The sequence below is a fragment of the Nuphar pumila genome, chromosome 5, assembly GCF_984573655.1.
Source record: "Nuphar pumila chromosome 5, dmNupPumi1.hap1.1, whole genome shotgun sequence".
Taxonomy (NCBI): Eukaryota; Viridiplantae; Streptophyta; class Magnoliopsida; order Nymphaeales; family Nymphaeaceae; genus Nuphar; species Nuphar pumila.
This window is the reverse complement of record NC_143253.1, coordinates 37,356,585-37,371,213: the sequence shown is the minus strand read 5'-3', so window position 1 is coordinate 37,371,213 and position 14,629 is coordinate 37,356,585. Positions and strand designations below refer to the sequence as shown.

At 36.5% G+C, this 14,629-nt stretch overlaps 1 protein-coding gene across 3 annotated transcripts in view; it reads right to left on the bottom strand.

The window, feature by feature from the left end:
• LOC149837378 (P-loop containing nucleoside triphosphate hydrolases superfamily protein) overlaps positions 1–14,629 on the bottom strand; it is a 227,338-nt gene that overhangs the window by 179,532 nt on the left and 33,177 nt on the right. For all 3 annotated transcript variants that reach the window (XM_090006002.1, XM_090006003.1, XM_090006004.1), the window contains exons 10-13: positions 14,165–14,245; positions 13,917–13,985; positions 13,755–13,814; positions 13,504–13,665 (exon numbers count right to left, since the gene is read on the bottom strand). In XM_090006002.1, coding sequence (XP_089862128.1) covers positions 13,504–13,665; positions 13,755–13,814; positions 13,917–13,985; positions 14,165–14,245 — 372 coding nt within the window. The remainder of the gene's footprint in view (positions 1–13,503; positions 13,666–13,754; positions 13,815–13,916; positions 13,986–14,164; positions 14,246–14,629) is intronic.

Sequence of the window (14,629 nt, the reverse complement as noted above, 5' to 3'; positions counted from 1 at the left end):
AGAATATAAGGAATGTCGGTTTAGTAAGCAACGAAGTAGTGATGGGAGTGCAGTGAAGCTTGGTGAGCAAGAAATACCGGTGGATGACTGTTTCAAATATTTGGGATCTATCATTCAAAAGTATAACTCCGCCTGTGTAGTTATACACTGCCGGTCCCAAGCCCGGATAAAGGAGGAGGGTTGCGGTAGGCCTGTGACAGCCAGCATAAAAACTTTGTCATATCCTATGAAAATGAACCAATATGAGAATTTCGTTGGGGCGTTCCCTACTGAGCGACGCGCTGTACTCTCTAGGCCCGGAGGCAGTGATAAATGTGCAAGGGTTGCTAGGTCGTCGCCCAGAAGCGACGCGTCACACCGGCGCCCGGGTGTGGTGTCAAATAGGCAAGGGTTCCCTCACTTTGTTGGACGGGTGGGGGTAAAGAAGTTAGTCCAAGACCATAAAATTAGGTTAGCCACTTGGAACATAGGGTCTTTAACTGGTAAGTTGGTAGAGTTAGTAGATGTTATGTGTAGGAGAAAGATTGATATTTTATGTCTTCAAGAGACCAAATGGGTAGGTGAGAAAGCTAAAGTGATAGAACCTTGGGGATATAAGATTTGGTATACAGGAATAAATAGGAATAGGAATGGAGTAGGGATTGTTATGAGTCGTCAGTTTATAGATAATGTAGTTGAGGTCCGTAGGAAGGGTGATAGAATTTTACTTATTAAATTAGTATTAGGTACGGATATTATTAATATTATTAGTGTTTATGCACCTCAAGTAGGTTTAGATGATTCCATTAAGCATCAATTTTGGGAAGATTTAGATGGAGTAGTACAAGAGACATCTTATGGAGAAAAGCTTTTCATCGGCGGTGACCTTAATGGACATGTAGGCATTAGTAGGGATGGATTTGAGAATATCCATGGAGGCTATGGTATAGGAAAAAGAAATGAAAGTGGAGAAAGGATTTTAAATTTTTGTTTGTCCTATGATATGATCTTAGCAAACACTTGGTTTAGGAAGAGGGAGTCTCACCTAGTAACATTTAAAAGTGGGGTTAATACGAGTCAGATAGATTTTTTCCTACTTAGAAAGAGAGATAGGGGTTGTTGCATCGATTGTAAGGTTATACCAGGAGAAAGTGTAGCTACACAACATAGAGTCTTAATTTTAGATCTTAGAATTAGACAATGCCGCAAAAGGGATAGACATAGGATAGATCCTAGAATTAAGTGGTGGGCACTGAAAGGAGCTAAACAAGGAATGTTTGTAGAGCAGGTAGTTAAGGAAGTTGATTGGTGTCTCGAGGAGGATTCAGAATCAATGTGGAATAAGATAGCGGGTGGTATGAGAAAAGTAGCTAAGGAGGTATTGGGTGAGTCTAAAGGCGGTGCACCACTAGGTAAGGATACATCATGGTGGAACGAGGATGTCAAATTAGCTATTAAGGTTAAAAGAGAGTGTTATAGAAATCTAAGTAAGAGTCGTGATAATGAGAATTTGGAGAAGTATATGATAGCAAAGAAGGAAGCTAAAAAAGTTGTTCGAAACGCGAGGGCTAAGGTATATAAGGAGGTTTATGACAAGTTGGATACCAAAGAAGGCGAGAAGGATATTTATAGGCTTGCAAAGATGAGAGATAGGAAATCGAAGGATTTGGGTATGGTTAGATGTATCAAAGATGAAACGCAAAGGGTTTTAGTCAAAGATGAGGAGATTAAGGAGAGATGGAAAGATTATTTTGATAAGCTATTTAATGATAGTCATGCTCAAGACCTTGGAGACTTCTCCATTCCTTTTCATGAGATAAATCGTGACTTCATGCGCAAGATTCAAAAGAAAGAAATTGCAGAGGCTTTGAAGAAAATGAAATCAAGAAGGGCAGTTGGCCCAGATGGTATACCTATCGAGGCTTGGAAATGCTTGGGAGAGAAAGGTTTAGAATGGTTGACAAATCTTTTTAACTTGATTTGGCGAACAAATAAGATGCCTAATGAGTGGAGGAAGAGTACTTTGGTGCCTTTGTATAAGAATAAGGGTGATATACAAGATTGCACAAACTATCGTGGTATAAAACTCATGAGTCATACTATGAAACTTTGGGAGAGGGTGATTGAGTCTAGGTTGAGGAAGGTTGTCATGATATCGGAGAATCAATTTGGTTTTATGCCTGGAAGATCAACTATGGAAGCTATACATCTTCTTAGACAACTTATTGAAGGATATAGAGAGAGGAACAAAGATTTGCATATGGTTTTTATTGATTTAGAGAAGGCATACGATAGAGTACCTAAGGACGTTCTCTGGTGGACAATGATGAAGAAAGGTGTTTCTCTCAAGTACATTAGTATAATTAAAGATATGTATGAAGGAGTAGTAACCAATGTCCGCACTTGTGGAGGGGTGACAACCAATTTTCCGATAACGGTTGGGTTACATCAAGGATCTGCTTTAAGCCCTTTCCTATTTGCGATAGTGATGGATGAGCTTACGAGATCAATTCAAGAAAATGTACCGTGGTGTATGTTGTTTGCTGATGATATTGTTTTGATTGATGAGTCTAGAGCTGGGGTTAATGCTAAGTTAGAATTATGGAGACAGACATTGGAAGCTAGAGGTTTTAAGTTGAGTAAGAGTAAGACTGAATATATGGAATGTCGGTTTAGTAAGCAACGAAGTAGTGATGGGAGTGTAGTGAAGCTTGGTGAGCAAGATATACCGGTGAATGATTATTTCAAATATTTGGGATCCATCATTCAAAAGTATGGAGAAATTGATGGAGATGTAAATCATAGGATAAAGGTTGGGTGGATGAAATGGAAAAGTGCTACTGGAGTGTTGTGCGATCGTAGAATGCCATTGCGGTTGAAGGGAAAGTTTTATAGGACGACTATTAGACCCGCTTTACTATATGGTACGGAATGTTGGGCTGCCAAGAGACATCATATTCAAAAAATGAGTGTAGCTGAGATGTGGATGCTTAGATGGATGTGTGGAAATACAATAAAAGATAAGATTCGGAACGAAGAGATACGTAAGAAGGTAGGTGTTGCACCCATTGAAAATAAGATGCGAGAGAATCGTTTACGGTGGTTTGGACATATTCGGCGAAGGCCTAATGATGCTCCAGTTAGAAGGTTGGAGAAATGGGAAAATATATTAGTTAAAAGAGGTCGGGGTAGGCCTAGGAAGACTTGGATGGAGATGATAGGAAAGGATATGAATGCTTTGAACCTTACCGAGGACATGGCGTTGGATAGAAATGATTGGAGGAAAAGGATTCATGTGGAAGACCCAAAATGAATTTCTTTTTTGGTTCATATCGCTGACCCCAATTGTTTTGGGATGAAGGCGTAGTTGTTGTTGTTTGTTGTTTGTTGTTTGTTGTATCATTCAAAAGTATGGTGAAATTGATGGAGATGTAAATCATAGGATAAAGGTTGGGTGGATGAAATGGAAAAGTGCAATTGGAGTGTTGTGCGATCGTAGAATGCCATTGCGGTTGAAGGGAAAGTTTTATATGACGACAATTAGGCCCGCTTTACTATATGGTACGGAATGTTGGGCTGCCAAGAGACATCATATTCAAAAAATAAGTGTAGCTGAGATGCGTATGCTTAGATGGATGTGTTGAAATACAATAAAATATAAGATTCGAAACGAGGAGATACGTAAGAAGGTAGGCGTCTCATCCATTGAAAATAAAATGAGAGAGAATCATTTACGGTGGTTTGGACATATTCGGCGAAGGCCTAATGATGCTCCAGTTAGAAGGATGGAGAAATGGGAAAATATATTAGTTAAAAGAGGTCGGGGTAGGCCTAAGAAGACTTGGATGGAGATGATAAAAAAGGATATGAATGCTTTGAGCCTCACCGAGGACATGACATTGGATAGAAATGATTGGAGGAGAAGGATTCATGTGGAAGACCCAGAATGATTTTCTTTTTTGGTTCATATCGCCGACCCCAATTGTTTTGAGATGAAGGCGTAGTTGTTGTTGTTGTTGTTGTAACGTTACCAATACTGATTATTTTTCCCTTGTTATTGTCACCAAAGGTGACGGTTCCTCCATCCTTATTTTGGAGGGTGGAAAATAACTCCGGCCTTCGAGTCATATGTTTGGAACAACCGCTGTCCAAGATCCATTTGCTCCCTACGATCTTCTTTCCGAATGGTAAATTTAGATTTTCCCAAGTATTAGCTTTTTTAAGAGCATCTAATTCTATATGCATAGATTTTATCCATTTGGGTAAATTTTTTGCTTCATTATAACATGAGGGTTCAAAGTAAGAATAAATAGTTATAAGACATGTGTTATGTTTAGGAGAGAATGAGTCATAAGACACAAATTTATTTGGGATCCTTAAGATTCCTTCAGATCTACGAATAGTTGTTTGTTCAGAGGGTATTTCTAATGCTTCATGATTACTTTGATTTACACCTTCATTGGTTGCATTTTAATTCCTTCTAGTGTATACTATTGGTTCAGCAGTTGTTATATTCTCAATAGGAGGTCGACATGTTTCCTTCAAATCCACTTTCATTTTCAACAAAATTAGCATTCCTTGAGATGAGAAATTTATCATTTTTTATATCATAACATTTGAATCCTTTTTGTGTTTCAGAATAACCAATGAATGCACAGGGAATAGCCTTAGAGAACAGTTTATCTCCTTTATCATTTAAAACATAACATTTGCAACCAAAGATTCTTAGTCTTTGATAGTCAGGTTGATATTTGAATAATTTTTCAAAGTGAATTTTATTGGACAATGTTTTTTAAGGCAACCTATTTATAAGATATACTGAAGTTAATGCAGCTTCAACCCAAAGATTTTTTGGAACATTTTTAGCAATGAGGAGAGTCCTTGTAGTTTCCATAACGTGTCTGTGTTTTCTTTCTGAAATTTTGTTTTGTTGTGGAGTTCTAGGACACGATCTTTGATATAGAATTCCTTCATTTTTTTAAAATTGTTTAAATTCATTCGACAAATATTCTCCTCAAGAGTTTGTTCTGAGGATTTTGAGTTTACTTTCAAATTGATTTTTAATCATATTATGGAACGTTTTGAATATTGTGAATACAACGGATTTAAACTTAAGAAAGTAAATCCAACAATAACTAGTGAAATCATCGATAAACACAACACAGTAGGAGAATCCTCCTTTAAAAGCTACAGGTGCAGGACCCCACACATCTGAATGAACTAATTCAAAAGGCATTGAAGAATAAAAGGTTCTTTGACCATAAGGCAAGGTTGTCATTTTACCAAGTAAACATTCTTGACATTCAAAATTTTCTTTACAAATATTGTAATGTCACGTATTTTCATACTTAGTTAAATTTGAAATTCTTGAAAATTTGGCTAAGTCATGGAGAAAAATTGTTTGAGCCTCGATTTTTTATCAATGCTTTTGAGTCTGGGCTTGGCCCAGGTCGCATCAACTAGGTTTAAACGAGCCACTTAAAACGTGAGAAAAAGTTTTATTTTCGACCTTTAAATTCAAGTGAAATTCAGGTTATTTTCAGGCAAAATTCGAAATTTGGTATTTGTGTAATATGTCGTTGGATGCGTCTCGAAATTCTGAGCGCAATGATATTTTATTTTTCTCGATTCAGACTACGATTGAGTCAAAAATCGCATTTTTCTGAAAATTGAGCAGTTTGTCGTGTCGGATCCGGATTTGGATCGGTCCGGATCTGAGGGATTTGATCCAAAGTAATATGGATTTGGACCCTATCCAAGACCCATATTAATCTGAATTTGATCCAGTTTAGAACCCATTTGAATTTCGGAGATGGATTTGGAGTTCTTCATTAAGGCGCTTTGCTCCCCTCGGTTTCATTTTCTTTTGGGCAAACTTGCGGTTATCGCACCGTAAGTTTGAGGGGAGTGTTAAAAATGTAATTCTTATATATATATATATATATATATATATATATATATATATATATTTATTTATTTATTTATTTATTTATTTATTTTGATCATAATACCCAAAAAGGGTATTTCTGTATTTTCTCATTTTACGCATATTCCACTTAGGAATATGATTGTAATTTCTTTTTTATTTTATTTTTTCTCTTTTTCCTTCTTTTTCTTTTTCGTGGTTTTCATGCCACCTTGGGAAGGCTCCCCCAAAAGAGTTGTTGGGGAGCCCCCAACGGTCACAAATGTGACCGTTGGGGGCTCCCAACGACTCCTTTGGGAGCCCACAAGGTGGCTCCCCTTTGAGGTGTATATATAGGGCTGTTCCCCCTTGTAAATGTAAGGCTTGAGTGACTCAAGCTCCTCCTTTTCATTCAATGTATTCTTGTTACATGCATTTGTGCATGTTTGCATCATTTTAGGCCTTTGTGTGTATTTGTTCAAGTGTTGTTTGAGTGCCTTTGTGCACATCTTTTGTGAAGTATTAGTGATTGTATGTGTATTGTCTCTTAATAGACATTTTTACAGGTAGCCCATAAATTGTAGTTTGTTTCATCATTTTTTATTAGAACTACCGTCACCACTTCTTTTTCGGCCATAGAGCCAAATAACACAAAACAAGAGGAAAGAAAAAGAGAAATAAATACTTGAGCAGATTTTCAACTCTTTTTGAAGCACCAATGTCTCTATGCATTCATAGGAAAACCAATCTTCAAGAAGGTTGTCGGCATACTTCTCGAGGCAAGACCCGATCTTCATACAACCTCAAAATATGATTGAGAAAGAGTTGAATAATACAAAGGAGTCTATAAGCCCGGATACCATGTCATGAACTGCAATATATGCTTTGGTGTTCCGCTTATGGGCAAGAGAACACTTAGAGAATATGATCACTTATAGGTCAACACATGAAAACACAAGAATAAGCCACTAAGGGCTGAGAATCACACATAAAAATAATAAATATTATTGGAGAATAATCTCTTAAAGAAGCAATACAAATGAGAGGGGGTTGACCCCATTATATACAAGAGAGAGCCCCTAAAGAGCAGTTGAGTAGTGTAAAACCCGAAAATTTTATAAAATTAGGCAAATTGGGCCTAGATCCAAATTGCAGATTCAGGACCCATAAAGGGGTTTTCCGCATATATTACCTCGTAAATTTGATATGTACGTATAAGTACAATAATTTTTAATTAATTAAATAATTCGGAGAATAATCATTCAATAGGGGTGCGTAGATGGGTATGGGATCCATATATATATATATATATATATATATATATATATATATATATATATATATATATATATATATATATATATATATATATATATATATATATATATATATATATATATATATATATATATATATATATATATATATATATATATATTTTATATATATCTAAATATATATATATGTGTATAATCATAAATAAATAATATTAATATTGGTAATACTATAGAAATATAATATACATATATATTAAGTGGACTCGAGGATCCACAGTTGGACCCACATGGATCCGACTTGCGGATCCATATTGATGGGGGTTAAAAAAAAATTTATGTATAATGTTAAATTCAGAATTTTATAAATAATTAATATTAATTATAAGAAAATTTTGGAACAAGGGGGTCGGACCCACAGTTGGATCCACCCGGATCCAGCTAAGGATCCGTTACTATTGACGAACCGGGTCCATTTTAATAATGGACCCAGCATCGCGGGTCACGGGCTCGGACCCGGACCCGAGTTCTTTTTAAAAAGGGGCAACCCGATAAGGGTTGCCCGATAAACCCTAACAGGAAAAAGGAAAGGGAGGAAGGGGGGGTTACGCAGGGCGTAACCGACCTCCCCCATCTCGGCAAAAAAGGAGGGGCCTAGGGCCAATAAAGGAGGGGAGTGGAGAGGGGGTCTCGCCCTCTTCACTCAGCCTCATCTCTCTCCCTCGTCTCTCTCTCTCTCTCGTTCGGTGCGCACGCGCTGGAGGCAGGGAGGTCGCCGGCAAGTTTTGGCCATCACAGACCTCCGGCGAGACTCCTGTCACGGCAGCAGCAAGGTGCAACCCCCAGCCGACCGTGCCTATGCGCCTCCAGCCTTAGGTCGCCGGAAAAGCTTCAAAACTGGTACGGTGCTCCTCTCGATTCTAGGTGAGGGATCGAACATGGGTTCGATCCCGTGCAGTCTTTTGAGGTGAGGGTCCCTGAGGACCTTTTTCATGTCTGTTGGTTGCTTTTTTTTGTTGTTTCGTGAAGTATAAATAACATAATTAATTCAGTTGATTTTGATGACTGAATCTGGCCTGAGCAAGGGCTGCATACATTAGAGGGTTGCAATCCCTGCCTCATCCGAGTCGGTCAAATAGTTCTATTTAGGAATAAGTCCTCACTTTTTTTTCTGCTTTTAATAATAGGAACCAGCCAAGTTAGGATGGCTTGGTTGGTATTCAAGCAAAGGTGCTATCATTTACACTATTGCTATGTAGATGGAGTCATGCAATACCAATTCAGATGATGGTTCTTTGTGGTTTCCATCTCTACTTTCATTTTTCTTTGAGCATTCTTCAATAAATTTGGGGCTATCTTCCTTTTCGGTTGGAATGTTATCACTATTCACACTATCATTAACCATTTCTAGACTTTGCTCTGTGGATTCCACAATGGATTGATCAAGATCCTCAGGTCCTATTTCATCCATCTGCAAGCCTACATTCACAAAAGCTTGAGAGATTAGTGAGCTTTCATAGTTAATTAAGTTACCTTCTTTTGTAGTTTCCATATTTTTATTCTTATTTTCATCACTTATTTCGGAAAACTTCCTACCAGTCCCAAATTCTGGAGCTTTTTCTAGCTTTTCGCTATCAATGCATTTTCTTTCTTCAGATGTGGTTGTTTTCTTGTTGTCACCTGTACCTTGATCAGTCTCTGCTATGGCAATAAAATCAGAGGCTTCCTTTGGCTTCACAGTTTTTGTTTGTTGGATGATTTGAACTGAAGCCTGTGAAAGAGGAATGAAGTCAAGCTTAGCCTGTGTGATTTCCTTTTCTTGAGCTTGCTCTTCAAAATTCAAATCTAAGGTTTCTTCTCGTTTCTCTGTGCATTGTTCTTGTGCGATCTCTTGAACTGAATTTGGATTGTCAGAAGAAACACTTAGGTGTTGTTCAATGTTTTCTTTATCCGTTCCTTTTGCTGTTTTAGTTTCTATGTTCCAAATTTTATCTTGGGTCTCCACTTATTTTCATGTGAATCAAATAGTTAATGAGAATCTGATATGTAACAAAGGCGAAATATTTTTGTTAGCATAAACTTGATTTTAAATTGCTGATTTGCTTAAGCATTGATTAAATGTGTTGTTGAGAGCTGGAACACACATATGTTTTCCTGTGTGGGGCTGTCGACATATACCACACTCAATCCTGTCATCTTTTTCTGTGTGAACAGGAACCACACATAAATCTGTATAATTTTCTGTGCACTAGAGTGTCAAAGGAAAATTTGGTTCAGCACGTGTTGTTTTGAGAAATATGTAGATGCACAAGTTCAGATGCATGTTATTAGTTAGGAAAAAAAATATAATATGATTTTGATTCCTTGACCTAGAGTTTGTTAAGTTTTAACAGTAATACTGTCCGATTTTGGGGCTGATAGATTCGAGGTAGATTCTTGAATCAGCCAATATATATATATATATATATATATATATATATATATATATATATATATATATATATATATATATATATATATATATATATATATATATATATATATATCAGTATATAAACATATGAGTATAAACACTGGATCAGATTTCGAAAGAGGTTTAACATATTGAAATTTATTTATGATGTCCCAAATGTTAACTTCTTTTGGAACCATAAAATTTACCCGTCTTGAATAGTCAACTAACACTAAACTGAATGATTGTTGCAAATTGTTTTGTTGTAGAATTTTAATTCAATCTGATTCTAAAAGGAAATTAAATTTCTGGCATGTACAAGAAATCTGTTTGGAAACTCAAATGGAATCTGAATTTTTGTTGCCTCTAACTTTGTTTAGAAAGTGGTAAAACCGATCTGTCTTGGACAGTCAACTAAATCTAAGGATAGTAGATGTTGAATTTGAATGATTATAAAAATTTTGTGTTTTCAGTTGTCATGGGAAAATTTATATGTTTAGCTCAACGTGCATTCCTTTATTTGCTATGAAATGTGGCATGGTGAACACAAAACTTGAATATCTATTTGTACCTTATATTCACTGAAATTCTGCAATATCTTATTAAATTGTATAGTGATTGTGTGTGCGGACCACTCGTAGGAAGCATGTGTTGCTCATGAAATAGCAAATTGTAAATGCATGTCCATATATGGGATCGAAGTCTATTGGCCTGTGTAATCATGCATAAATATTCTCATGAAACTATGAATGAAGGTATGTGTGTTAAGTGATTACATGAAAACACTTACACATGAATGGTTACGCATGCATAGGACTGCGAAAGCTCATGCACATTGTTAAAATGGTATGAATGAATGTGCATATGAAATTATGTTGGTATGATTGCATACATTGCAAGTTATGATTTTTTGCATGCGATGCACCGATGGCCAAATTGGACCATCATCGGCCTAGAGAGTCGTGGGTTGGGTTTTCTTTTATATATGTTTTTAACTGCATCACTGAAACCACATAAGATGGTTTGGCACATTACTACACTGTTCTAATGGTTTATACGGGCTGGAGTCCCGAATGGGTCCCTGCAAGGAAGGATGCAGGGTTTTCACTTTACTTTTGCATATGTGTGGCAAACTTAAAGAAATGGACTTAATTAAACATATAATGAATAAGAACAGTGTAATTTACTTTCTGGGATATCTCATCTGGAGTATGAGAATCTTAGATATCCGGTCTTGGGAAGACTGTGAGGATACAAAAACTCCGTGTGCGTTGTTGCCCCTGAACCCGATATTGAGGTTCTTCTCCTGGCCACGGTTTTAGGGAGAGTCCGCCACTTTACCCGGGAGTGGTGTGTTAGTCACAGCTGTGAGTTTATGGTACCAAGGAAGTGGCACTTGTGGCTGTGGGGTGTCCCTTGTGTACCCGACATTAGATGTGGAGGTCTAATGTTCCGATGGATGGTGTTGTTTCCTGATATCGGTCGAGGGCTAAGTTGGAACCTAGTAATAAAATACAAATTGTTTGTTAAGCTACCCTGGGAACCTACTTGACCTCGGGTTTGTACCCGTTTGGTGTATCCGCGGGCCACGATAATTAAAAAGAGGAACTTAAGGATGTGTGCATCTAATAGGGCATGCATATGGAAGGATGAAACTTAAATGAAAGATAACAGAAGAAATCATGCATTGCACATAATCATGCATTTTTCTGTTATGCATTAGATCATGCATGTTTGAATCATTCTTGATATCATGACATCATTTGGTGGTAGCATATGATTTACTTTGTGAAATCATGTTGAAAGGTTTGATTATTTAGTTATTGATATATGACACTGTTTACTGTTCTTGACTGGTGAGTATATGCAATTATTGGTAGTTATGGATATTTAAATGTTGCAAATTTTATATCTGCACTCACTCAAATCACTGCATGAAATCTTATCCATGTTCTTTCTCTTACCTGGTTTCTTTAGAAGTAGTTGTGCTCAGAATTTCGGTTCTAACACCCTACTTTGTTGGTTTTTCACAGGAAATGGTGAACAGTGAAGTTGGACATGCATCTGGGGATGGATGAGTTATACTTGGGCTTGTCGGCTTCAGTAGAGGACTTAGTGGCTCCATCTTTTGTCTTTTAGTTCTTTTAATTTCTGCAATTGTTACTTTACTTTCAGTTGAAGAAAACCTTGTCTTTGAAATTTTCTTACTCATTAATAAAAGAGTTTTAGTTGGTTGATATGGATGATAATTGCAACTTCGTTTGTGGTGGATGGGCTATCCAATGGAAAGTGGAACTGTGAGGACCCCAGATCTCTGAGAAGTTTTCCGCAACTCTAAAAAATATATATATATATATATTCTGCATTTTTCAAAGGTAGGAGTTGGGGTCGTTACAAGTAGGGTCCTTACTCTTTATTAATTCCCAAAAAGCCCATGAAGGCGGGAAATATTACATAGAAAAGAATAAAATAAAACAAAATAAATAAAAATATAAAATACTTATTTCTGCTGTACATGAGAAAAGACCAAAATACCCCTGAACTACGAATGTACAGATATATATATATATATATACATATAGATAGATAGGTTTACATTTAACAGATAGGGCCCAACTTACCCACATTAAAATCATCTTAAAGGAATTTATTACCCATCATGCGAGAAGCATTCAATCAAAGACATGGTATGATAGGCAGCTACTGCTTGCATCAATTCTTGAAGGATGTTAACCACATCACGTCTGAAAAATGGCTATCAAATTAGCTCAGGATTGTTGCATTTATAAGTAAAAAAAATAAGGCACTTTCTGAAACATGACCATGTGATTAAACATGTTGGCACCCAAAGTCTGAAAATAGACAGCAGCTCTAACAAACACATCAATTTTCTGAGACCAGGGTTTTATCAGGCCTAGATCCAAGCTCTGATAAATCTATAAATTCACGGTCAAAACCTTATCAAACACAACATCCATAACCCTTAAATTTCCAGCAGATTAGAAATCATGATGCCCTCTTTGGGATTTGCATAGATTAGTAGCTTCATAACTGATTAGGCTTAAGGAATCTACAGCTAATAACTCTATTGACTACTATACTCTAAAGAAAGAGAGACCAGATTTTTATCTAGTCATAGTTCTGTCTTTCTCTTTATAGTCATCAAAATTTGGAAATAATTGGCATATTTCTTGCATCCCTATGCTTTATCAGAACATGGAAAATAACAAAAAATTTACTGAAAATAACCGTGACGAACAATGTATCAAAGATATGCACAAATCTAAAATCTTGACTATCAGAATATAGCAAACATGTGTAAAAGACTTTTGGAACCAAAAATATTATGTGATATTCATATAAAGTCACAATCATATTATATTTCTCATAGACAAGGTCAGATATTCATTTCTTTACAGGGTAGAAGAAAGAAGTGTAATCGCAAGAATTACTCCTGATGATTGCATATTCTACTTGCGAGTTCACATAATCACTAGTTAGCCGCTCTAATAAAATAAGTTTGTCATAAGACATGGAATTGAGCCAAAGGTGAAGACAAAGTTTAGCTCCAGAATTTGTTTTTAGAAATGCAACAATCATTAAGGAAACAAATAGCGGCAACTAACACGCAGGTCAACATGGATGTGTACCAAATCGCAACTACTTTGGGAAAGTACATACAACTGCCTGAAATTCTGGTGTCTCTGTGGTGGGAAGATTTTCATCTGTGGTGTAAATTTCTCTCTGTCTCATGTGTGGTGTGTGCAAAATTGCATGTGCATGCAGGTGCGTTTTCTAGATGCTTTAAATGATAAAAAATAGAGTAAAGAGCTAATAATTTAAAAAAGTAAATGAACATAAAACCAAGAGGAAGATGCATCATCATGACCAACCTTTTTGGGATACTTTTCCCTTGAATCCTTGGTAGAGTATAACACCATGGTGCTTAAGTTTGCTATCTTTTGAGCTTGTTCCTGTAGTCTCTTGTCACGTTGTGCTTGAGCTTTCTTTTCTGCTTGCAACTCCAAAGCAATTCTCTCTCGTTCAAGTTCACTCTACACATGCAAAGATTTTTATAATGACAAAAAATTTCACTAATAAACCCCTCATAAAAGGAAATTAACTGATTAAACTATCATCACACCTGTAATAATGTGTTTCTCAAGCTCAAGATCTCCTCTTCCAAGTGCTCAGAGTGTGAGTCCTAAAGTGTAAACAACAGAAACTTCATAAAATCATCCACCCATACGAGGAACACTCCAGAATCCAAATCAAACAGAAAATGCAGTAAACAAGCATAAACAACCATTAATTTTGCTCGAAGTTCCTCAATCTCCTTCTTTTGGCGCTTAAGCAAAGCTGCATCTGTCAAAATCTGTCCCAGACAAGTGCACAAACCATCCATTCATCAAAGCCCATGGTTAAAAATTAGAAAATACAGCAATACAAATTGCACAAATCAGTAAAATCTGATTCCATAAGGACAATTTGGTAAACAATAATAGAAAGAAACCAGAAGGAGAAAAAGAAAGATAGGGGCAAGCTGAAACAAACCTCATTCACTTGTGCACAGTTTGTCACACGTAGTGCCCTACTTGCAAATTGCAAGCTGCTTCGTGTCTCATCAGCATGAATCTGCCATTACATGAAACAGTATGAAGAAATTCAATAGATAAGCTAGGAGATATCCCCAAAAGACATTCAATGGAAAACTCTAACAGTGTTATTAGCATCGTATGATAGCGTTCAATGTGATACCCTATATTGTAGTATTGGTGCATGAACCAATACGATATACCTCATTTATCGGTAAGCCAAAGATTCAGGTGTACATCATACTACATCGTATAATACATCTTTAATATGAGTTGATTTTTTTCTTCTTTTTACTTTTGTTGGCAAAGTAGTACTCGGACATTTATAGGGTTCTTTTTTATTGCCCCAAAGGTCATTTTGACCCCATTTTTGGCCTTCTCCCTCTCTAAACCTCGTTTTCAAGTAAACATGTAGCCTCTTAAG